Source organism: Lepidochelys kempii, chromosome 22 (assembly GCF_965140285.1).
Source record: "Lepidochelys kempii isolate rLepKem1 chromosome 22, rLepKem1.hap1, whole genome shotgun sequence".
Taxonomy (NCBI): domain Eukaryota; kingdom Metazoa; phylum Chordata; order Testudines; family Cheloniidae; genus Lepidochelys; species Lepidochelys kempii.
In genome coordinates, this window is record NC_136401.1 from 22,752,035 (window position 1) to 22,778,337 (window position 26,303).

The window sequence follows — 26,303 nt, forward strand, 5'->3', positions numbered from 1 at the left end:
TGGAGTTCCAGTGAGCATTTATTGAGCTTAATCAACAAAATCAGGATTTTACCATTCATCTTTTCTGTACTCTGAACTCAGTGAAGATTTTCACATAGTCACAGCCTTCCATCACACGCATGTACATACAGATATACACATTCCCAAGGAAAACTCAGCTCCACTGGACAGTTTGCCAATTAAACAAAAAGCCAATTTTTCCCCTCCCTCCCTTGAATGTTCCAAGTTCTAGTCCACCCTGTTCACTTATCAGTGGAACACAGCCCTTTTAACAGGGGACCAATGGATTATAAACTTATTTGAATTGCAAACAAAAAACTTTTATTTTAAATAAGTTCCAGTTTGTTTCAATAAAGGGAACAGTGACTATTTTTCTCCAGACACCCCTTCCCCACAATTAATGGTTAAAATACAGCAAGCCTGTATCTTAGTATACCCTATCCCTCCCCACTCCCATCCCCATTTCTGTCTACACAAGAATTTAACAATGCTTCAAATAGGGGAACACTTTAAGCTGCAGAACAGTGACGGGAGCAAAGCTACAAGGCATACTACCCTACTCATGTACCGATTTTTCATCGGTCTGACATACTTTTCACTCCAGAGACCATGTATTTGTTGTAAAGAGAAGTCTTGGTTTAAAATTGGACTAAAACGGTCATGGCATCCAAATGTTCTTGGCTTGGACTAATTTTACCAAACTTTTGCCGTGGCAGCAACACTATTCTAGTCCCTGAGACCAGAGTTCACTCTGTTCCCATGAACCAATAAGCTCCTTGGCACTGGCAGCATTATCAAGTCCATTGCCGGCAATGGATAGTACACCAATAGAATCAGACTCCTAGCATTAAGAGACAGAAGTTCATATGTTTGTAAAAAAACTAACTAGAACAGCGCTTTTAACACAAAGGCTGAATGATGGTCTCTTCATGGCAGCATTATGTCAGTCACTGATGGAATACGACCATCTGAAACATTTCTAAATCCTTGGTGCAGACACCCTCCCCAACACTAAAATAAAGAACAAAGTTAGTCAGAATGAGATGATTTGATGCCAACATATGTAAGGTCTTTGTGTCAAGCTTTCATGTTCTCATCCTGCTCCATATAAAGACACAAAGCAGAAGGCAAAGGAAAGATGCTCCCATCTCATTCTGGAAATGAAAATATTTAAGACCAACCCACCCCCCCTCCCCTTGGCGAAACCCTCCAGCTACAGCAGTGCATTTGTACAACACACTTTGAAAAGCCAGTCTAGATTTTTAGTCACAATTCAACTGGCTACAGACTTGTGCCCCCATTTCACTACCACCTCCTTCCACTTGTGGGATTTAAGATACAGAATCTAATATCAGATTTATAGGTTAATGTATTTTTTTGCCTTCTTGGGGGAAAAAAATATGGAAAAGCATGTAAAATTCTCAATATCCCATTAAGAACTTGATCACAGAACAAATGTTTGACCTGGGGATTATTAAAAGCAGGTATTTGCTCTGAAATAATGAATACATGGAAATGTTGGCAAGTAGTCTGTAAAAATAAGAAGCCAGAAGAAACCTGACGGTCAAGTTTTACACACTCCTTCATGAGGGAGAAATAAAGACTAGGATTTGCCTAGTCATTTGGAGCATCTTTCCTTTTGCAAGTTCATATACATTTTAGAGATAGCCTATTAGCACCAGAATCAGACTGCTTCCTTCCTCTAGAGAAAGCCACCTAAAAATGGTGCCCCTGATAGTCTAGGTAAGTGCCAATCCTCAGAGGCAGACTTTAATACTTTCAATTTAAAAATTCTGTGCTTCAAGAGGGACCATCAGAACATGGCACCAGGCTAACCTACCACAAATCCAGGCAGAGCATGCACTTTTGACTCTCAGCACGGCTATCCTTTTCTCGTTGCATGTGCATGCTCTGTCATAAGATAATTTTTATTTACACTTTTCTTTTTATATTTGTTTCACTAAAATGATCCCTCTTCTGTCTCACTGAAAGAAAAAAAATCATACACTGGCTGCAGTACAAGAGCAAGATTTTACTTTTGGTCAAAATTTACCACCCACAAACTCCCTCCCTCCGCTAAAAAGCACCCCAAAACTACTTGTTTACATTTGGTACCTACCAACTTAATAAGTGGCTCACAGAGTGCCTGTGACCAAGCTCGAGTTTGTACTTTAGTGCAGCTTTTGCTACAGTTATTACAGAGTCACTGTAGATTAGGGGGAAAAAAAAAACCCCCACACTTTTCACCTTGAAAGTTGTCACCAGGAGGCACCTGGCTCTATTTCTGATCCTCAAGGAGTTGGATGGATAAATCTGGCCCCCCCACCCCCCCAAAAAAACCCAACAAAAAGCAATTTCACTTTTTATAGTCAAAATGGAGAGAAATTATTAATTCCCATATCCATATTCAGGTAAACAAGCAGTGTGAGTACAGCATCGGTATATGCAAAGTACAACTGACCAAAAGGGATTGCTTTCATCCAGGTGCCTCCTGACAAACTGTAGTTGAACAGGCCAAAAGGAAATTAAAAAAAAAAGTTTACTGGTTTTGATTTGTCTCACTCCTTTTGCCTGTAGATCAGGCCAAACATCAAGCATGTTGGGAGGGGCACAATTTAAAGCAACACTACTTGACCATAAAGCATTCTCCAGTAATATACAACGCAGAATGACAGACAGCAGTTCATGCCAAAAAACAGAAGATGGCAAGCAGCTTTCTGTGCCTTCAAAGTTAACAAGTTAAAGGATTTGCTTTTTCCTGCTCAAATCTATATAAAGGTTGTTCTGGGCAGAGTATGCACAATGCTGCAGGAGGTGAAACACCCAAGAAAGCTCCAGAACTGTCAGTTTATGTATGTAAGTTGGTTTTGTATTGTTTCTTTTAAACCCAAATTCACACCAATGTTCTGCTCAGCTACACTAATAGCTACTGGATTTCCCTCATGCCAAGGTGGAACACAGGTCTTTGCCCTCAGAGCTTGTAAAGTTCCTGGAATTTTAAGAAGGAAATCAAAGAGTACCTCAAACAAGTTAAGCTATAGTGTTTGAGGCTTTTCCAACCCAACAAGTAATCTTTTCCAAAAAGAGTGGCACAAGACAATATTGCAAGCACCAGAGCAAACCCACCCTGACAAGGGACACTTGTCTAGGCCTGCTCTTCATAGCGGTCAGAGCACTTTTCAGATGTTTAGTGTTGCAGAAAACTGAGCCCCTCTCACCTTTAGCTGCTCCCATAATCAGTCTAATCCCTTTAGCCCCAGCAACTTTCATTAAAAAAAAAAAGTTATATATGAACCCAAAACAGAAAAAACGTATTTACAAGTTTATACAAGTATACACATCCAATTTTCAATGGGACACTGTGCCAGAGGAAAGAGGGCCACGGTTCTGAAATAAGTCTACATATCAAGTGCTATAACTACTAATGGAGACTTATGGAAACCAGTCTTTAGTGTTCTGCTAGAGCATACGAGCTTTTCATATGGCTCCTGCAAAAGATGATAGGCTGCTCTTTCCTTCTAGAGCTATGATGTTGCACCTAATCAGCCCAGATTTTTAGCGGTTTTTGTTTTAAATACATGTATTTACAGTGTGGGTGAACTGCAGTTGCATATCAACTCCTCCAATTTAACAAAAAGTTAAACAAAAAAAGTGTTACATTACTGATAGTTTCATCTCGCAACCCTGGGCTTGACTATTGTGGGGGGAGGGCAAGAGACGGGTTGGGAACTTTTGACCTGGAAAGAAAAAAAGCTGTTGATTCCACGGGCTGTATCTGAAAGGTGATATTCTGAATGGTCTCATAGCATAAGGCACTTTGCACGAATAAGTAACAAGCTGTTTAGCTTAAAAACGGATGAGTAACCAGGGAGAAGTTGAAATGCACTCAGTCAGCTGTTGGAGAATTTGAAATTGCAGACAAACTTCTGTTCATCAAGTTTCTTCTCTTTTCAGGGTTTCTCTTCTTCCCTTGCTGCCGCTGCCCCTGCGCCCCCCCCCCAAAAGAAAAATTTTTAAAACCAGCAGTTTAGTGCAACTAATGTTCAATCAGCACACAGTGCAAACAAGTGAAAAAACAAAAGTATTCCTTCTTTTATCTTCTTTCTTCCTTGTTGCCAAATTTAAAAAGAAAAGAAAATATGTCTGAGCTCTTTAGTCTTCATAGTTCCAAAATGAAAAGAAGACGAAAAACCCAAAAAGAGAAGGATATCCCCAAAGAAACGATGTGTCACAGATCTGGATCAAGGGGCTTCAGCTTCTGGTGTTTGTAATCAAAGCCTAAAAACCAAAGATCCTGCAGTTAGTTTTCTCTAAAATTGTTTTAAAAAAGCTAGGAAGAAAATACAGAAAAGTAATTCAGTTTTATGATTTAGCAGCTTTTAAAGCTAACTGAAGTTCTGTTCACTTTGCTTGAAAGTTATACAAGCCGAACATTCCCTACTAAATGAAAGGCTATAGCATATATGTTGATGACTGCTTTTATAGCAAACCTAAGTGTCGAATAAAGTAACAAAACAGAAAGCTGCCACTCATACTGGGTGATGGAAAGGGAACAGCCCAAAAGATGAATGCATGGAAAAAAGGAACTTTCCTTTAAAAAAATAGGAAGCCATCGTTTGGTTAAGTGGCTAAGCTCTTTAATCAAAGATTTCAGAATAATTTATTTACAACTCTGAAAGCCTCCTGTATCTCAAGCACCCAAATCACAAGTGCAGGCTACACTTCCATGCCTCAGACTACCCACAACACACACTTTCCGCAGTCAGTGGCTCTCAATGGCAGCTCTACGAGGTATGCTAGCACCACACTCTCTTCTGAAGGCATTCTAAAATTAACCAATTCCTGTATGCTAAATCTCTAAGTTACAATATTACCATTAGCCACCAACTTTTTCCTTCAAAAAGGAGTCTGCTCTGCCAGCCACACAGTGGGTACAAGTTAGCCTGGCTTGATTAGAATTATTAGTTTCCCCTTCAATATTTCCAGTGAGGAAACAAATGGTTAATTTTTCCTTGGCGTAGTTTAATGAAGTTAAATAGTCTCCTCCTATATCTAGTTTCAGGGTGCAGCTCTTTCTAGAACAAACAGATTATGCATTGTTTCAGAGATCCATTAAAATTCCTGATCAATGTTTTGGTTCCTGCTTCCAGAAACAAAAGAATTGACTCTCTTTTTTATCATCTATAGGAAACATAGTACAATGACTGAGGTGGTGGAATCAAGTATCCACAGTCTCTGAAGGTCTATGTTGCTAAATTATAACCTCAGGGTACGTTAACTAGCACTACAATTCCAAACAACAAACATGAGGGATTTACCTCATCAACTGCAAACATTTTTGCTGGGTAGGCTGAAGCAGAAGCAGGAGACTCCCACTCTGTGGTGCTGGGAAGTGAGACTAGCGTTTTGGATTTTTTTTTTTTAAAGCCATTTCAGAGAGACCTCTAGTGGCAACCAAAGTGAATTACAGAAATAAACCATCCTTAACATACACAGCTTCTCTCTCCTTCAAGGAGCCTACAAAAGCAAATACTGCATCTCCAACAGATCAGGAAATGGGAAAGACTGTAGGCTCCTGGATGTCTGAATCTGTTCATTTCAATAGGTGAAATGCTTGGCTTACTGTTTCCCTAACAGAATGCATCTTTCCTCCGCACTCCCCACTTTCTCATTGCAGACATCAGCCCATCCTTCCTATATTCCTATTACTCCATAACCCAAGGATCATCTTTGGCATCTCTCTCTCCCTTGCCTAATACATCCCAGACAACATCCAAGTCCTTCCATTTCTTCATTCATAACGTTGCTAAAACTCTAGTTCAGGCCCTCCTTTTCCATCTTGCCTACTCTAACCTCCTCCTATTTGACCTCATTAATACTAGCAATGTAAATATCAGTTAAAAAAGTGAACCGGTTTAACTATTTAAATTATATAACTTAACCAAGGTTGCTCCGGCCCAGCCAGTGCCAGGGGCCTTGCCAGCATGGTGGAGGTCCTTCCCACCAGCTCAGTGCTGGGGTTCCTCCAGCTGGCACGGGGCCACCAGGTTAACGGTTAAGGTCGGTTAACAGTAAGTCTAATTCTTACCGGTTAACCTTTTACACCCCTAATTAATACACCCATTGCCCCTCACAAATCCATTCAAAACAGCTACTCAGACATTTTTCTTACCCATCACACTCCCTTTGAGCCCTTGTGTTAGTACTCCATTTCATACAAAGTTAAAATTTTGTCCTCACACTCAAGGCCCTTCACAACTCTGCCCCTCCCTACTCATTTAAATAGCCTTATTGCATCTGCCTTTCAACTTTCTCCACTCCAGTAATGCTAGCCTCATCCACTTGTTTCTCAGATTCTCCCACAGCCATTTCTGCACTTTCTTTCTTGCTGAACCTCATGCATGCAACAGCCTCCCCAAATTGATCTATAAGGCCATTACCAGCTCCCCCATCACCCACCTCTGCTGTAATGCTTGTGAGAAGACAGTTAACCAATAGCAGCTCTTTCAGTTGGGAAGAGCCAGTTTCTAAAAAGAAACTGAAATCAAGACCCATACATTTTCTGCAATAGCTAGTCTATGCAATCAGGTGTATTTACTTTCATCCCCTCATCCCTTGTGTCCCACTCCCTTGTTAGCTCTTTGGAGCAGAGACTCTCTTACTGTATTGCCTATACCAGTGGTTTTCAACCTGTAGTCCACAGACACCTGGGGGTTTGCAGACTAGATCTAAGATTTCCAAAGGGGTCTGCACCTCCATTCAAAATTCTGAAATTAAAAAAAAAAAAAAAAAAAAGAAGTGGCCTGTACAAAGCCTAATACAATGGTGTCTTGATCAGGGCCTCTGGGTGTTACCAATACTAATAAATCAATGAGGATAAGAGTCCAAAATTCAGCAGAGAGCCACGTTTATTGTCTCTTCCCTTCTCAGAGTTTCTTGTGGCCAGGCAATAAACTCTTATCTTATCTCAAAAACACACACAAAAGTCAGCAACTCAAGTGAGGAAAAGGCTGCTTCATACATTAATAAATCGTAAGCATGCTATGCCCATTCATTAATTAGTTTATCCATTGAGTTCACAACACCTATTCATGCATTTTGGCACAACATTACTGAACAAGAGGGTATGCAGGAGAATGATAGAGTTCAGATACTGGATTAGATCAAAACAGCTAGTCTGAAGGCTACCTCCTTATTTAGTGCAGCTCACCATGCAGAGTGGAATGGACAAATCAAAGGGGAAGGAAAGGTAAGAAAAGTGAAGTGAAGTGATCCATACAATCAACTTATTCTATCTGCCTCAATTTCTTTCCCCACTGCCACGCACCCAGCCTTCAGTTCAGTGGCTTTCTGAGCAATCATATACGCACATGGTTAAGGTTTCTCATCATCTACAGGTTCAGTATGGTATTCTGCCACATACAGGCTCTTGTCAATGTTGCTTGGGATGGGTTTAATTTCAGTTCCCAACTGCTCCTCAATACTTTTCAGGTTGAATCGATCATCATAGGTGATCAAGTTGATGGCCAGGCCCAGGTGACCAAAGCGACCTTCACAAAAAGAAAGGCTAAAGTAGTAACAGTTTTATCACACAAGTCTGTAGGTTGTCACATGACCAGCTTACACGTGATCATGCAGTAATAAAAAGGTAGTTTCAAACAAGACTGACCAATCCAAACCCTCAAGCACATCAGTACTGTAGCTATTTCAAGTTTCACATCCCCATTTATTGCTGTATTTTTTAGTATTGCTTCAGAAAAGAAAAAAGTGACATTTCTGCTCCTCAAAGGAGAAGAACCATATTAAAATACACCAATTAAACTCTACAGATTTCTGAACAGTCTCCTTTCAGGCTATTATCCTGTCTGATGTCTGCCCAATGACAAAATTTTATTGAAAAGTTAAGCCAATAATTGTGTGCAGAGGTTTTTGTTTAAAAAAAAAAAAAGGGGGGTGGGGCAAGCACGCAAAATTCAGTGTTTTTTATTCTCCCTCACCCTGATAACTCAAACACAACTGAATTCATACTTTACAGATTGAGTCCTCTCTGATGTGCCTTTGCTAGCTAGGAATGAATAATTTTAAGTTTCAATCCACTGACATTCAGACATCTGACAAAAATTTTTGGAGTATACACAGAAGAAAAAAGTGTCATGGTTACAAGTGTGTGTTACAAATGTGTGTTTACCAGCGGTTAATAACTGAACTACATCATCCTTCCTCTCCCCCCTTGACTTTCCTTTCTTTCTATTCTCTTGAAACTTCCTTCACACCACAATCCCCAAAAACATTCAGCTTCTCCTCAAAAAAACAAAAAAGTTGGTATGTCTGTATAACTATTATACTAAGTTATGGTTGTGTTTGAACTATTTTGAAAAAACGGAAATGTTAATTTACAATATATTGCTATTGTTGATCCTGTATTAAGATTTACATACACATACATGTGTCAAGACATTAATTGTAATGTCTTATTGTTAATGACCCCAAGTATCAACAAAAATCTTCTCTCTCCCTCCCCGCAGAAAAGCGTGTGTTTAAAATGCACATGCACACAGCTATTTGAGTAGTTTTCTTAGATTGCCAACAGAAGGAACCTGTCTTAGGAGGCTGAAAGTATATTTTGATTAAAATATTTAAAAATTAACAGATATTTGGGCCAATTTCAATAACCTAACCATTTAATCCTGTTTTGTATAATGTTACAACACACCTTAAAAGAGAAGGTCTTTACACAGCTTTTCCTTGGTGAAAAAGGAATGAAGTTTATCTTTGTACAGGCCATTTTAATTAAATTAAACAACCCACCAACTCGCTTCAAGCCATTTGAGAGATACCCACAATACTTCAGAATAAAAAGCAGAAGTAAATCTGAGCAGTAGCAAATTATACTTATTTATTTGCACAGCTTTCCTGAAGAACACTTCCCTTCCCTCACCTGATCTGCCAATACGATGGAGATACGTCTCTGCCAGCTTTGGAAAATCAAAGTTTATCACCACATTCACAGCTTGGATATCAATACCTCGGGTAAACAGATCTGAAACATAATTCCATTTAATTAATGGATTTTATTTCACCAAAAACCACTACACTAGCTGGAATGGGAGGGTACAACAGGAGCTAGGGGAAAAGGCTACCTAGGATGGAGAGGTTACTTGAGCATGATAAAATACCCTTAAAACATGGTTAGTATATTTAAGAAACTGAATGGTGAATCTCTCCTGTGAGAGCTGCTTATTTTGTATTTAAGTTTTGTTCAAAAATCTTCCCCTCACCCATTTTGGGCCTGGATAACATTGTGAAGAACCATCAAGACACGAGCTTTCCAGACTTGGTATTGAGGATCCTTCATATGAGGAACAACTCCTCTAACATTTTGCCTACGTCTGAGCATCCATTTCACAACACCCTTTTCCCTTAAAGGGAAAATACACCATTTTCAATTGAGTCTCTAAAGGCTTATACAACTTGTTTTCCAGCTAATTTAACTATTTTGCCTTTCTTCTGATGCATTTTGGAGAGGTTACTATTCTTAGAATACAAGCTTCCAATCAGGTACTGAATTGATGAAGTCAGCAACGCCACTCGTCAGCAACTACTGCAGTGTGGAATCCTGACAACAGGCTGAATGAAGGCAGGACTGCAGTTTCACACAGTTCTCTAAGTGTGAGATTAAAACAGAACACTTTAAAAACTTTTTTTCAAAATAAGAAATCAGCAATTTACCTTAATTTTGTTATCTAAAACCCCCCACAAAAATGTAACAGAACAAAATTAGTGCAGATAGAGTACCTACATACTTTTTCAACTAATTAATATTTTACTTGTATAAATGTTAAAAATACTAAGGTTGTGGCAAAGGCTAAATTACAAGGAGGATTCATAGGCAAGTTTGATCCTCAATAGTTGACACAATAATGTGCAAAAGTAAGCTATACCTCTCTATGTAGAAATTACTTTAAGTTAGTCATGACTCATGCACTCTGGTAGTTGTTATCCTTTCAAAAACTAAACACCAATTTATGATGAAGTAAGGTAATGACTGCTACCTACAACATATGGGGATGCTCTGCAGGACACTAGGAGCTTGGCCAGACTATGTAACAGATAAAGTAAGAGGCCCCAAAGGAAGATGCTAGTTATTAAAAAGGTTAAACAAGTTTTTTCTGGTTTCAGAGTAGCAGCCGTGTTAGTCTGTATTCACAAAAAGAAAAGGAGTACTAGTGGCACCTTAGAGACTAACCAATTTATTTGAGCATAAGCTTTTGTGAGCTACAGCTCACTTCATCGGCTGCATTCAGTGGAAAACAGTTTTTTCTGTTATATTTCAGCTGCTTCTAAAATTATCCTATATAAAGAAGTATGTCTTAAAAGCAGTCCATGTGTCAAATGCAAGACTAATTAAAGGGCAGTTTTATAAATTACTCTTATACAATCGTTTAGGTGGGACATGAATAAAACTCAGCATAACAGGAAGGATGCTACATGGTTCACGATAATATGCAAATAATGAATGCCTCAAAAACATTCCAAGTCAGTGTTGGGGGAGGAGGGCAGGAGAATTTAACATTTGCCTTTTGTCCTTATTTAGCCCTAGTCTGCATATATATGCCTGAAATCTCACCTTAGGCGTTCTTGCACAATCTTACTGTAACATTTAAACAGTAATGTTACATAACAGAGATACAAATTGATTGTTTAATAATTTGTTAAACTAAGCACCTAGGAGAATAAAACAGTGTTATAAGAAATAGCCAGCATGGATTGGTCAACAAATCATGTCAAATTTAATTCTTTGTCTGGATTACTGGCCTTGATTTTAATAATGCTTTTGATACAATTCCACATGATTCTCATAAACAGATTAAGGAAACATGGTCTAAATTGAATTACTATGAGGGCGTGCACAACTGGCTGAAAGATTGTACTCAAAGAGTAGTTCAACGGTTCACTGTCAAACTTGGACAATCTAGTGGGATCCCAACGGGGGGTCAGTCCTAGGCCCGGTACTGTTCAATAGTTTCATTAAAAATTTGGGTAATGGCAAGGAGAGTAAACATAAAATTTGCAGAGGACGTCAAGCTTGGAGGGGTTGCAAGCACTCTGGAGAACAGGATTAGAATTCAACATGATCTTGACAAATGGGAGAATTGGTCTGAAATCAAAAAGAGTCAATTCAATAAAGATAAATGTGAAGTAGTACATTTAGGAAAGAAATATCAAATACATAACGACAAAATAGGGAATAACTGGGTAGGTGGTAGTACTGCTGAAGATAATCTGGGAGTTATAGTGGATCACAAATTGAATGAGTCAATGCAGTTGTGAAAAAGGCTGTGAAAAAGGCTAATCTGGAGTGTGTTAACGGGGAGCCCCATATTAAGACATAGGAGGCAACTGTCCTGCTCTGCTTGGCACTGGTGAGGCCACAGCTGGAGACCAGTGTCCAATTCTGGAGACCAAACTTTAGGAGAGACAAACTGTGATGTGGACAAACTGAACAGAGTCCACACAACAGCAACAAAAGTGATGAAAGGTTTAGAAAAACTGACCTTTAAGGAAAGGTTAAAACAACTAAATGTGTTTAGTCTTGATAAAAGAAGACTGAGTGAGGACTTAACAACTGTCTTGAACTATGTTAAAGGCTGTTATAAAGAGGACAGTGATCAACTGTTCCCCACATCCACTGAAGGCAGGACAAGTAGTAATAGGCTTAATCTGCAGCAAGGGAGATTTAGGTTAGGGATCAGGAAAAACGTTCTAACTATAAGGGAAGTTAAGCTCTGGGAACAGACTCTGGCATTCCGTTCATTGAAGGTTTTGAGAAGGCTTGAGAAACACCTGTCAGATGGTCTAGGTTTACTTGGTCCTGACTCAGCACTCAGGGGCTGGACTACATGACCCCTCAAGGTCCTTTCCAGCCTGACATTTCTTATAGTCTTGAAAGATTCTGATCACCGAAGGTTAGTATAGTTTTCTTCATTATGATAAAAAGCAGGTGAACTGATTGCATCTATAGTCTGGTTCCAGTTGCAACCTGTAGAGTCAAATGATCTGTGTTTGCTACTAAAACTGAAAAAGGATTAAAGAAAGGAAACACTTACCAGTGCAAACAAGATTCCGGCATAAGCCATTTCGGAAATCGTGGAACACACGATTACGGTGTTCCTGGGAAAGCAGAAAAAAATAGCAGCAGCTTTTACAAATTGAAACATGGGTCCTACTACTTCTCTCCCCCATGAGCTGGAATAAACACTGGAAAAATGAAAACTGAACACACTCTTTAAGAATAATACTGAGCACTTCTTGTGCTTTCATCCATTTTACAAAGTGCTTCAACAAAAGAGGCTTTTGGTACAACTTTTGGGTATAGATATTTAAACTAGTCAGAAACTGAAGCAATTCCCGTGGATGGACAATCTGTTTAAGAGTGCCTCTTAAAGTACACAAATTTAAAGTGCTCTAACTGAAGAGCGTCTATCCAAAGGGCTTGTATGAATTTAACTACATCAGCTTCTGTACTGAAAAGCTACACAAAATTTTATTTAGAGAAGGCCTGAAGCAGACAAATTAAGTGATTTGCCAGAAGTCACAATAAATCAACTGGGATTAGAAATCAGGTCTCCTAGTAGTACACTTGGATTACAGCTGTCCTAAAGAAAATCTAAAATTTAAAAAGTTACTTATTTTCATTCCAGATATTTTGACTATCAAGTCTTTTTCAAGACATTGTGTTATTTGTTGAGTAAAAATATTCAATTTACTTTATTGCTTAGAGATCTATTCGTAATTTATGTTATAAATCCATGCACGACAAGTCAGTCTCTTTCTGCTAACTCAAGTCTTCACTCACTACTCATTTTATTTGTAGTGTATGTATTTTTACATATCAATAACCATGGCCCCATCTTGGCAGCACTGAAAAAATTCAAGCAGTATCAATCTTAATCAACCAGTTTAAATAAATGATACGCCTGAGATGCATAAACAAATATGCACTGCATTGTGCTGTGAAGATCAGCTAGTTGGAAGTCTGATTTGTGCCACTAAAAAAACAACTTTTTATTCAGACATCAATGAACAGTCAATATTGAGAGCAGCCAGAAAACACATTAAAGTTTGTTTTCCGCCTGGGGAGTATTTGGATTAGTCGTCTTACCAGTGAGTAGCAGCTGAAAAGTTCTAACATCCATTTATAAAAAACAAATGCGAATCAAAAGGTTTTAAAATGAAATTTGGTTACAAACGGCATCTGAGCCTACCACCAATGTTTGCTAGTTTGCGGAGACAAGATCAGTATTGAAGTCTGGTGCTAACCCATGATGAGAACTGACCTAAAATTGTGAAACATATCAATGGAATCACATAAGACAACTAAAATGTAAGACATGAAATGTGTATCAAAACTGGTTTTAATTAAGGTGCTTTTGATCATGTGACTGAGTTGCTGTGCTAAGAAATAGGATCACAATTTCTTTAATTAAGCAGTACAAACACTTCTGAGTTACAGTTCTTGAAGGACTAAATATTACAATTCTAATTCACACCTGTATTAAGTTTTTATCAGTTGCTTTCATACTAACTGGTATAGCTTCACACTCACCTGCCTCATTTTAGCATGGATATAGAAGCAGGAATAGCCCAGCTGGGAGATCTTCTTGGCTAGCAGTTCAACCCGTTGTGAGGAGTTGCAGAAAATGATTGACTGGTTAATCTGGAGCTGAACAGAGAGAGAGGCGTTAAACAGCAGCAGCATTTTACTTACAAAGCTTTGAAATCTGAGGAGAATGCATCCCTTTCAGAACTGCAAAACATGTATCCGGGATTCCAGCTATAAGAAGTCACTCACTCTTCTGGCTGCAAAGAGAAGATAATGACAGTTCTCCTATCGAGAGGACTGCAGTTTAATAGTACAGCAAGAGAATATGCATTTTCAGAAAAGATCCTGGGCTTCAAATTTCAAAGCTATAGCATCAAAGTAAATAGTCCAAGATATCACTGTTCATTTAAAGAAAGCCATTTTTTAAACAATAAAAACACTAGGTTAAGAAAAATCTCCTTTCTTGCTAGGATGCATATCTTTGCCATTAGTTATGTTCTGAAGGATAAATGAAGTGGTTCAGACTGGTGTTCTAGTTGCATCACACTGTCCAGTAATATACTTACCCTGGAGAATAGCGTATTGAGGCAGTGTACTTTCTGCCGCTCAGTTACATAGGCATAGTACTGGGTAACTCCCTTCAAGGTCAATTCCTCCATCAAGTTAATCTCATAGGGTTTCTGCAAATGGGAATTCTGAAATAAAGAGGCATTTCAAATTAAATTAAGGTAGAAAAGACATGCCTGTCTACTCACAAAAATTAAGTATTTTCTTACCTAACCTACTATCCTACCATTTGAGATGCATCACCTGTCAACAGTTATGCTAGCACAACCCTGACAGATAAAGCCAAACAGGAGTGTGCATCCCAAGACTGCAGTTGCACAGATAGTTTTTTCTTATTAATACTGGCTATGTACAATGGATGTTTATTTAATATTCCCATTTAATGTTTTTTTAGGATACAAAACTAAATCCAGAATGCAACTTAGAATACCCATGCATAAATCACATCAAGAAAAAAAAAAAACCACCACCACCCTGTTTACATGATGCACATTTACTTATGTGCATGAGGGCAAAGTCTCCAGACATCCATGCACTCCATACCCAAACGGACATCAAGAGGCCACTTACCATGAACTTCTGTACACTAAGTGGGAAAGTGGCTGAGTAGAGCAAAATCTGCCTGTTTTTAGGTAGCGTAAGAATAATGTCCTCCATTATTTGAACAAAATCCTGAGATAGCAATTTATCTGCCTGTGATGAGAAGAAAAAAATATATATACCAGTCCTGCAAATTCTGGATTTTTTTTATTAATGTTAAGTTAGAAGAACATGAAATATAACTAATGTTCTCCTCAACTTGTAAGGTAGAAAGCTTGCTTTGGAGTATACTGCTTCATGGACAGCTTTATTTACCTACTAGGAAAAAGCTTTACTTCGACTGCAGAGATACAGAGAAATGCAATTTATGCTGCCTCACTTCCAACTCTTCCAATTTAAGAGCCATACCAGACTGAGGAAGGAAGAGTAGAAGAGATTTCCCATTCCTTAACTGGAATTGATAGATTCTAAAGCCAGAAGGGACCCTTGTGATCATCTAGTCAGACCGCAACTCAGGTCATAGAACTTACACAAAATAATTCCTAGATTCTATATATCTTTCAGAAAACATCTGATCTTGATTTAAAAATGGTCAGTGATAGAGAATCTACCAGCACCCTTGGTAAATTGTTCCAATGGTTAATTGCTCAATGTTTAAAACGTACACCATATTCCTAATCTGAATCGGACTTGCTTCAGCTTCCATCCACTGGATCATGTTACCTCTCTCAGCTAGAATGAAGAGACCATTATTTAATATTTGTTCCCCATGTACATACTTACAGACTGATCAATTCCCCACCTTAACAGAAGAGCAGCCATACTAGGTCAGATGACTGATCTATCTAGCTTAGTATTGTCTGTCTGTCTGGCAGCAGCCAGTACCAGATACTTCAGAGGGCAATTTCAACCCTATTGTCCAGTCCCAGCTTCACACAGTTGGGAGGTCTAGGGACACATGGAGCACAGGGTTGTGACCTTGAGGATCTTGTCTAACAGCCACTGATAGACTTATCTCCCCCCCCCCATGAACTTATTTAATTCCTTTCTGAATCCAGTTATACTTTTGGCCTTCACAACATCCCACAGCAACAAGTTACACAGGTTGACGGTGTGAAATACTACTTTTTGTTTTAAACATGCTGTCTAGGAGTTTGATCTTGTGTTACACATTACCCTTCGGGTAAATAATGTTGTCCTATTCCCCTTCTCCACACCATTCATGATTTTACAGAGCTCTATCACATTCCCCCCCCAGTCATCTCTTTTCTAAAGTGATCAGTCCCAGTCTTACTATCTTCTCATACAGAAGCTGTTCCACACTCCTAATAATTTTTGTTGCCCTTCTCTGCATCTATTCCAATTCTAATGTATCTTTTTTGAGATGGAACAACCAGAACTGCATGCAGTATACAAGGTGTGGGCGTACCATCAAATGTATATACTGACATTATGATTTTTATCTTTTATTATCTATCCCCTTCCTAATGGGTCTTAACATTGCCAGGTTTTTTGACTGCCACTGTAAATTGGGTAGATGTTTTCAGAGATATCTCCACAATAACTCCAAGGTCGCTTTCTTGAGTGGTAACAGCTAATTTAGACCATATTTTGTCTGTATAGTTGGGATTACGTTTTCCCAATGTGCATTACTTCGAAATTCGACGTTATTACGTCCATCTGCCGTTTTATTGCCCGGTCACCCAATTTTGTGAGATCTCTTTGCAACTCTTCGCAGTCAGCTATTTGTAAGTAAAACAGATTAAGCTCCTTGAGTCTATCATCATAAGGCAGGTTTTCTAACCCTTTAATAATTCTCATGGCTCTTCTCTGAACCCTCTCCAAGTTTTCAACATCTTTCTTGAACTGGAGACCCCAGAACAGGACAAACTTTTCCAGCAGCAGCCACACCAGTGCCAAACAAAGAAAATAATCTCTACTTCTACTCAAGATTCCCCTGTTTATGTATCCAAGGATAGCATTAGCCTTTTTGGCCACAGCATCACACTAGGACATCAAGTTCAGCCAATTATCCAGTACGAACCCAATGTCTATTGGATGTAGCAAACTATTTCTCACATCCCCACTCTCCCAGCCTCCGACTCAGATTCAGTTGTTTCAAGAGAAGCTAGAAGGAACGTTGCTTTTACTCTACTGGAGAACAAATATTTAGTAACACACTCTTCAATCTAGCAGAAAACGCCAGAACATGATCCAATGGCTAGAAGCTGAAGATAGACAAATTCAGACTGGAAATTATGCATATATTTTTTTAATGGTGAGAATAATTAGCCATTTGAACAGTTTACCAAAGGTCGTGGTGGATTTTTTAAATCAAGATCAGATGTTTTTAAAAAAGATACGCTCTAGGAATTATTTTGGGGAAGTTCTATGGCATATGTTGTACAGGAGGTCAGACACCTTGGAATCTATGAATCTACTGGATCTTTGTATATCAATTTATACTGAAAGGTTTGTATTACAACAAACAGTCTTTTTAAATGGAAGAGTAAGAGCTACCCATTTCAGAAGAGAGATTGTAGGACCACTGAGCGTTAGGTTAACAAAGTAAGGGGAAAGCAAACTTTCCCTATCAGTTTGCTTTTAACAGTCTCTGAGACAAGTACATCCTGAAAACTCTTCCCCACAGGCTACTTCCCCACCCCGAAAAGAATGCAGAAATGGATCAATCTCAGCTTTATGTCATCAACAGAAAGTCTGAAAATTTTACTGGCCAGCAATGCTCAATGAGCAGGCCTGCCGAGATGTGTCATTGTTTTAACTTCCTGTTAATGATCTGCGAAACATTGAAAGATATTTAAGACAGCGACTTGCCTCATCCAATACTATCATCTGGACATGTTCAACTTTTGCTACTCCTTTCTTGATGAGATCCAAAATTCTTCCAGGGGTAGCTATCACCACATGCACTGTAAATTTTATAAGAATACACATTAGGGTGAATTTTTGCTTGGATACGACAATTACATTAAATCAACTTTAAGGGCCTGTTTGTACCAACAGTTTGTGGAAAATTGGGGTGTAAAATCTACCTCAAGGTAGCCTGACATACACTAATCATCTACGTGGACCCCGTTCTCACATGCTATAAGTTATGTAGTATGCTCGGAGGTATTCCGGTTTCAAAGCGGTATAGATCGAAGTGCACTACAGAACTTACAGTGCACTGAAGTAGTGTCCACCTGGACAGTTGGCACATGACATATTCACACCCCAGTTTCCTGCAAACTAGACGCTTGCACAGACCAGTCCTTAGAGATGAATATAGAAGGGATGCATAAAACCTCATCCTGGCTCATAAAAGGCCAATGCTAGTATAACAGTAGCTGAAAGGGAGATATTTTAATGCTGTGTTTTGCAGTACTGTGCAAGCCACTAAGGAGCAGCAACCTTAACTGGGAAGTGTCCTTACCTGTATCATCAAGCCTCATTATGTCATCACGCAGATTGGTTCCTCCTGTTGTTGCCATCACTTTGGCACCTCCCATGTGTTTGCTAACCTGGATACAGATCTGACTGACCTGCAATGCTAGTTCTCGAGTGGGAACGATCACCATTGCTGAAAGAGAAGATGCACAAAATCCTCAGCACAAAGGATGCATTTTATCTTTTAATACTGCCTTCCTCCCAGTTCAAAAAGGCACTAAAGAATGACATCCTTATGAACACGTGTACTCAAACTCTATAATGAGTAAACTTTAAGAATTTTCATAAACCTTCTTAAACCCGTTAATGACTCGTCATGGAAACGACATGGGTATTCTTCATGACAAGGAAATACCACTGTGTTGAAGCACTGTAAGTTAACTGGCATTCCTTGTGTAGGATTAAATAGTGCCAGACACAACTTATACCCCCAGCCACCTGTACGCCACACTTCTTTTTCAGGGCATATAAGCAAGGATGATGAGAAATCTGTAATAGCTGAGATTTTCAAAGCAGTCTTGGGGATTAATTTTAATTGAAAGTGCGTCCAAATCCCCAGGTTGCTTTGAAAAATTCAGCCACCAATTTTAGGTATAAATCTGCAGGCCATCAAGCTACACTGATACCTACAATCTTCTAATGTCCCATCCCGCCAATACTGGTGTGCAGCAACCGGGCTACTCATGTTAGTTCCTAGATGGAGCTTTATGTAAACCTGTCTTCAACTCACCTTGTATATTGTCCTTCTTTAAGTCTAGCCGTTCAAGTAAGGGAATGAGGTAGGCTCCGCTCTTGCCCGTTCCATTTTTAGCTCTAGCCAAAATATCCCTACCAGATAAAGCAATGGGAATACTCTCCTCCTGAAAAGCAAGCACAGGGCAATGCAACAGTAAAATAACCTCAACTACAACTTTAAAAAAATAGGCCCTGTTTAACACTGACCCTGATAAGGGACAGGAGAATTTTCCAGTGCAACACTGAGTTACAAGACCTATACATGAAAGTACACCAACCTCATCACAAAGACAACAAAGTGATCAAGAAAGAGCATTTCAGCATCCCACTTGTGAGAAAACTGCTCCCAGTATCCCATTTATCAATGCCCTACTACTCTAGCCTGGTCATAGGCAGAGTGAATGGACTAGCTACCACAGGAATGATTCTAATATGCAGAGTACATACATATTAAGTACAACAAAGGAGATGGGGGAGAGGTGCTCTCAAACTATACCATGGGGAGAGAAAGGCTCTCCACCATAACCCCCATTCCAGACACCGATTAGGCCAGGAAAAGTAGTAGGGAAAACTGCCTGTGTGACTTCAAGATCATATATATATTTTACCATTACATCATGAAAACAGAGGGCTTATTAGCTTTTGAAATTTAAGACATCCTTTATGGAGCCAGCTCCAGACTCAAAGACTAGAAGTATTTTTCTTTCTGCCGTTCAGTAAAAAGTATAAAACCATTCTTTAACACTTAGACAAAGTAACAGAGATAACAGAGCCCAAGTTAAGATAAGTGTTCAGAATGCCTTGTATCATATTCTCCACTGATGAAGTGAAATGGACTAGTTGTGTGTACTTTAATTCTTCTCCAGTGCTCAGTTAAAAAGCCACCACACACACACACCCCACCCACTAAAAATAATTTGCAGATCACAAAACAAGAGAAACATCAGAACAAGAGAGTGAGAGGACTTTATGGGGGGTTGTACTAGCTTCCATCGAAGTACATCTCAGTCACCTTTTGCCCCACCTCTGCTGAGAGGTTTGCGATTAGACTGGCACAGCACTAAGGGGTGAGATGAACTGCGGTAAGATTCTACAGAGATTTTTTGTGATGACTACCTCTGTGGTGCTCAGATCAACTCAGAGCTATTAAGTTTGTCCATAAAAAAAGAACAAAGATTGTTGATGTCCACAGGACTACTTACACATTTGAAGCATCTTCGCAAATTGGGGCCTACAACCCCCTAACCTCTCTACGATAAACAGAATCATATGTCAAGCCTTCAAAAAGTAAAAAAGCCAAATTTCTATGTTACTAGGTATTTTTTAGTTTGGTATGAAGTAAGTTTTTCAGAAATTATACGGTCAAAGCCTTAGTGTCAAAACCTCAAGTATGCCCAAAAGCTTTCAATAACTGACTAGGAGATATCTAAGATGAAACAATCCGCATGTGGCACAAAGAATCTGTTCTGTACTAACCTGAATAGGAGATGGCTTTTCCCAGCCCATTTCAAAAATTCCCATCAGCAACTCCCGTTTCAGACAGTAATCTTCAAACTCATTTCCTTTTGTGGAGGTCACATCCTGAGCAATTAAGAAAGTAGAACGGTAACACCAGTTCATACAAATTATCCCCATAAATTGGTCTGACTGAATTAATTTACACAGATTATAAAACCAGGACAAAGACAAGGCAAAATGCAGTAACAAGCCCTTTCCCACCCTCCATCATCATACAGTAGTTCACAAAAATCTGTGTAGTGCAACCATGGATAATTAGGTAGTATTGGTTACTGGGGAACCAAGCAAAGTAATCTGCATACACACTTAAAACATATCCGTTTTGAAGCAAAAGCACTAATAGACTTCATCCTGTAGTATTCTTAAAGTAAAAATATATCCTGAGTTTCAACATATTTGTCAAGTATCTCTACGAATGTATATTACTATCTCCTTTTAATTAAGTTTTAAAAACAGATCAAATGAATTTTCTCACTGCTAGCACACTGTCACTGCAATTTATCTCACACTCACAACCCATTGCTTGTAGTGACCTTTAAAACATCCTTACCGAAGTTTTGATTCTCAGATCTTTTGGAGGGAGTTTTAAAGTCTTCTTCCAGTCATCACCAGGTCTGCAATGTGAAAGCACTAGTTAATAACCCTAAATAATTCTATTCTATTTTAGTAACAATTAGTACTTTGCACAAACTAACAAAACCTCAACATGCCTGTGAGGTAATTATTTCCCCAGTTTTACAAATGTGGAAACTGAAGTACAGAGATTAAACTGTTTACCCAAGGCAAGGACCACCATGGCAAAACAAGAATTAGAACTCAGAAGTCCCTGAATTCAAGTCCCAAACCCAGAGCATTATACTTCCCTCTAAACAGCATCCACTTAAATGGTGCAATGTAGTAAATGCACCAAAGAACCTGGCATAATTATGTCACCCAGAAATGCTGCTCTTATCTTAGACAATTTTAAGAGAAGAGTCTCTCAAGCACAGATTATCTACTCGCTCTTATAACCATTAGCAAATATGATCAACAACTGTTCACCTCATCAAGTTCCCCTCACTATTTCAGAGCCAAACATGACAAGTAACATACTGGAAAAGAAAAGGAGTACTTGTGGCACCTTAGAGACTAACAAATTTATTTGAGCATAAGCTTTCGTGAGCTACAGCTGACTTCATTCGATGAAGGGAGCTGTAGCTCACGAAAGCTTATGCTCAAATAAATTGGTTAGTCTCTAAGGTGCCACAAGTACTCCTTTTCTTTTTGCGAATATAGACTAACACAGCTGCTACTCTGAAACCTGTCATAATGGAAAAGGTTAGTTTCCTTAATATTAGCCAACCATATCTTTGGAAAAAGATATGACAGTTCTTATAATCCTATGACAACACAGTACTGGTCCATCATAACCTGTATCTGCTCCAAACAGCGTCAAGTGCTCATATCTAATGTCTTGAAAGACATTAAGAACCCATAATTTATTTATCTAATTTGCACAATGCTAAACCATGAGGGGGGGGAAAGGAGAAAAAGTTCTCTTCCCATCCCCAGCTGATGGGCTAACAGGACATGGTGAGCTGATTATCAGCAACTCAAAAGATTTTTTACTATTTAAACCAAAACTATATGTTGGACCACTTTTGTGAATTGCATTCTCTTCATCTGGCAGGCAGTTTCTTCAAAATTACTAAAGCAGTTAAAAGCATAAAGATGTTTATAATTTTCATTCATGCACTACGGAAGAAAAATAATTATCCATACACAAGTCTCTAGTTCTTATACAGACCAAAACTTGAAACTGGATCTGGAACAGTTCTTTACTCCAATTTCCAACTCCCAAATCCACATTTTATAATGCATTTTCAGAAATTCCTAAATTGGGAAGGGGGAATGGGGGAGGGGTTTAGTGTTGCACTTGTTCCAGGTACACTTTATTCAAACCTGTACTGGTATAAAAAAAGTGTTAAACTGGGGGATCAGACATTTTTTAAATCATGTTTTGCAAATCAATCAGGAAAGAAAATGAGTGGTTTAAGGTCAATGAAAAACTGGCATTCCCAGTTTTAAAATATTTAGCTCTAGTTCTAGCATTTAATGAAAAATATCTACTAAATGTCATGTAATTGACCTATGTGTGTGTGTATATATGAGTGGCGTGGGGGACAGGGACACAAGACAGTTCTCTGAACAAAGTAACTTTAAGGTCCATTATGTCACAACTTGCCACCTGTATTAAAACCTATAATCATACACATTCATATTAAACTACAATAGACTCCACATCTTCCCCTCACCCCAGCATCAATCCTGAACAAGGGATCAGGATGAGAATACGTTTCTGGGGAAGAGCTATCAAGAAAAGAAGAAAAGGAATTAAGATAGGCCATCAACCTTTGCTTTTCAATAGTATACAACTTGACAAAATGCCTTAACTATTAATTCTCACAACTGATAAATAACCAGGATCTGTCAGAGAAAGTCTATTAATTTCACATTTATTTTCTCAATTATCAGTACTTCATATTCCTCATTTGACAGCCTACACTGAATTTTAAAGTAACAATAGGACATAAAACTTAAATATCAACACAAGAATCTTAAATTCTCTCCAACGCCTGGTAGCTCAAACAAGTGTTTCAGATGCTGCTTAACATTTATGCAAATACTTACTTAATAGCGGTGGTCATACTCTGTGCTTGCTGTTGAGTGCCATTATTGATTGTGTTGGTGTTTTTCAGCTGATTCATCTGTTGTTGAGTCTGTGTCCCCCCACCTCCTGGGCCCCCACTTGGTTTTACAGGGCCTCTCAGCTGCCCATTCTGACTGGATAGACCCATTATAACAGGGTTCTCTGTTCTGGCCGTGCTCATGTTTTTATTTGTAAAGATGTCTTTTTAGACTTCAAAACTTTGAAAGTCAGTACAGAAACTGTAATAACAGTTTATTAGACTCTCCAAAATGAAGAGATAAATAAGTCTTGCTCAATATATGAGTCCTTTATTGCAATGCAGGCAAGCACCTGTAAGTCACTCAACAGTAAAGTAGTAACTTGCTCTGATGCACCGTGGAACAACTTTTTTTTTTTTTTTTAAAAAAGCCCTCTAACAAAGTTGAATTATATCTGAATTCACTCACTTCAGTCTGAAAAAGATGCAGAAAAAAAAACAATTAATACATGGATTTAGGGTGTAAAAATATATCACATTACTATGATCATTACAAACTATTTTGATACTTTAACTGAAGCATCACCTGAACAAGCATCCAAATCCTCAGTACTTTAAACAAAGGCACCCAGAAGATCAAGTGTCACGAATAAACCAAAAGTTAACTTCCCTACTTAAAACTGAATACACAACTATCGTTTTATGGCATCATGTGGAACTCTGTGAAAATGTGCACTCTTGACATCTTTTATGTGATGAAATGCTTTACAAATATTAACTACACCCCAGGAACATAGGTATGAGTCATAGAGATTATTTCACCCAAGCTTGAAGTGCAGCCAAGGGGCAGAACACAGCAGCTGTTTACCACCACAAAGCAATGGTGCACATGAATTAAGGACAGGAGATGAAGAATAGGACTGTTATCTCGGCTCTCTATGAGCTAAGATCAAGTGTAAGTAGTCTCTTGGCCTATCCAAGGCCGTGATCAAGTATCTTGATGTTTTTGGTCTTTTGGCCTTGAGATGAAAACCTTGCCTGTGTCTCTTGGACCTTGAAGTGAAAAAATTATCTAAATTATAGGGAGAATTGGGGGTGGGCACACTATGCAATTACTTTAATATCTCAATTGGAGGAGTAGGGGAGAGAGAGTGTGGGTGGGCTTTCTAATATGATAAGTAAGATGAAAATCATCTGAAGTAATCAGAAAAACACTGGAAATCCGAAAGCAATAAATTCTATTTCTGTTTAAGGAGAGGTTTATTTTAACAGCTGGTTTAACGGGTAAACTACAATTTAAAGAACAATAAAACTTTAATTTCAAATAGCGAAACCAAGTCCTTCACTCTCAGTGAATCAAAACAGCTTCCTGTTTTATTACATTCACAAATCAAAAAAAAAAATGCTCACAGTGGTTAAGTTTTCTAATTAGAGATAGCAATTCAGATACAAATGTATCATTAGAGATTTCCCTCTTAATTTTTTAATTGAGCTAACACCCTTTGAGTTACGTTCAAAATAAGTTTGTCACTGGAAAACCCGCCTGGTGCTCTCAGAAAACAGATACATACAGAACAAATTTAAAGTTAGTGGCAGGAGTATTGGAAAAGTAACTATAGCTGACTGTTTGGCTAACAAGATATCAAACACACACACACACACACACACACACACACGACCTGTACTCTTCATAGAAAGTAACCAAAGTACAAAATTGTAAGATTAATTTGTTTGAAGTAACCCTAGAATTGTTACTAACAAGTAAAGTCTACAGGCCTATCAATAGCAGTTTCAAAAAAGGATTTACAGGCTTGACATATAGTAAGTATCATTATCTCAAAGCAGCTGCATTTTACACAATAAATGTAAAACAAAGGCAGCACTGGTTGATTACTGCACTCTTACACAAATGTTGTTTATAAAATACCTCCCCATACCCAGGTAAAATCCACCCAGAGAATTCAAATATTAACATTCCTTAAAGGGACACCAATATCTAATCACTTTAAAAACAGTTAAAACTAGTTTCAGGTACTACAACCAGATTCTGAATATTTCTGCCAACTTTTATGGTTTTACAATCAAGTTTTTATTTTTTTTCAAACATTCCCTTTTCCTTTATTTATTTATTTGTGTTTCAAAGTAAAGACAGAGCAAATGACTTACTATGGAAGGGAAACAATTAGTATATGAAGTACTGCCAACTGCACAAAGCAATCTTAAAAAAATACTTTCTTCCAATCTCTGTCAGTCAGTCATTTTAGATGGTACTCTTGTTATGAGTAGGTGAAATATTTTCGGATGGATGTCATTTTCAAGTACCTTTAATTTACAGGGACACTGTCATAGTAAAAATATTTTTATTTTTAAGAACTCAAGGGAAACACTATTTGGATTTAGACATTTCCCTTTTGTGTTACAACTCAAATATCAAGCATATAGCTAGGACAGTAGAACAAAAAAGATAAACAGCAGAGAGATACAGCAAGAGGTAAACTCAACTTTAAACTTTTTTAATAATGTGTTGTTAGTAACCCACTTTCCTTTTTATTTTACCTGGCAAAGTGCCTTTAAATATCTTAACCCACACCCACAGTAGGATCCCAAAACTTTAAAGTATAACATGTAAGAAAGTAAAACGATATTTAATAAATCTGAACAAACCTAAAATTTCAGGGACAAGCAACACCACCATTTTGAAAGCTAGTGCCCTCTACTAGCAAAGCTCACCACCCCCAGTCTAAGCATTTCCTTTCTTGATTTTGACCACGTATGCAGACTATGGAAGCCGCTGCCACTACACATTTCCACTGCCCTTTTGCAGAAAACATCCTCCTTTCCCTGAGGAACTTTGATTTTTGCCTAAAAAGAGCACACAATGCTACATGAAGAAACACAAAATTGGGGGGTGCTTTTTAAGTGACTCCAGGAACCACGTCTTCCATTGTTTGCTAGGGTTCAAGCAAACAGTCCTACAGAATCCTGAGGCCGAGGTGAGCTGCTCCAGAACCGACCTATATTTCCTCTAATGTAAGGACCTCACTGCAGCTTCAATCAGTTTAGAAATTTCAACCATATGCTCATCCTTCTCCCCACAAAAAAATAACGGAACGTTTCATTTTCAGAAAAACAATGGAGCGCAGCAACTTAAGCACTTTTTATTGATTCACTCCCACATCGCCATGGGCCTCTGCCTGGGACTGACAGGAGCTCTAGTTTGAGTGTCC

At 38.5% G+C, this 26,303-nt stretch overlaps 1 protein-coding gene across 3 annotated transcripts in view; it reads right to left on the reverse strand.

The window, feature by feature from the left end:
• The window catches only part of DDX6 (DEAD-box helicase 6), a 27,592-nt gene continuing 1,289 nt past the window's right edge, over positions 1-26,303 (reverse strand). For 2 of the 3 annotated variants that reach the window (XM_078849926.1, XM_073320593.2), the window contains exons 2-14: positions 23,081-23,551; positions 20,961-21,024; positions 20,369-20,473; positions 18,888-19,017; positions 18,144-18,290; positions 17,542-17,640; positions 14,741-14,859; positions 14,170-14,298; positions 13,607-13,723; positions 12,108-12,171; positions 8,939-9,040; positions 7,371-7,550; positions 1-4,278 (exon numbers count right to left, since the gene is read on the reverse strand). In XM_078849926.1, the coding sequence (XP_078706052.1) occupies positions 7,375-7,550; positions 8,939-9,040; positions 12,108-12,171; positions 13,607-13,723; positions 14,170-14,298; positions 14,741-14,859; positions 17,542-17,640; positions 18,144-18,290; positions 18,888-19,017; positions 20,369-20,473; positions 20,961-21,024; positions 23,081-23,280 (1,452 nt within the window). In that variant the 5' untranslated portion in view covers positions 23,281-23,551 and the 3' untranslated portion in view covers positions 1-4,278; positions 7,371-7,374. Of the gene's footprint in view, positions 4,279-7,370; positions 7,551-8,938; positions 11,159-12,107; positions 12,172-13,606; positions 13,724-14,169; positions 14,299-14,740; positions 14,860-17,541; positions 17,641-18,143; positions 18,291-18,887; positions 19,018-20,368; positions 20,474-20,960; positions 21,025-23,080; positions 23,552-26,303 lie in introns of those variants that run through there. The other variant, XM_073320594.1, reaches the window with a different exon arrangement.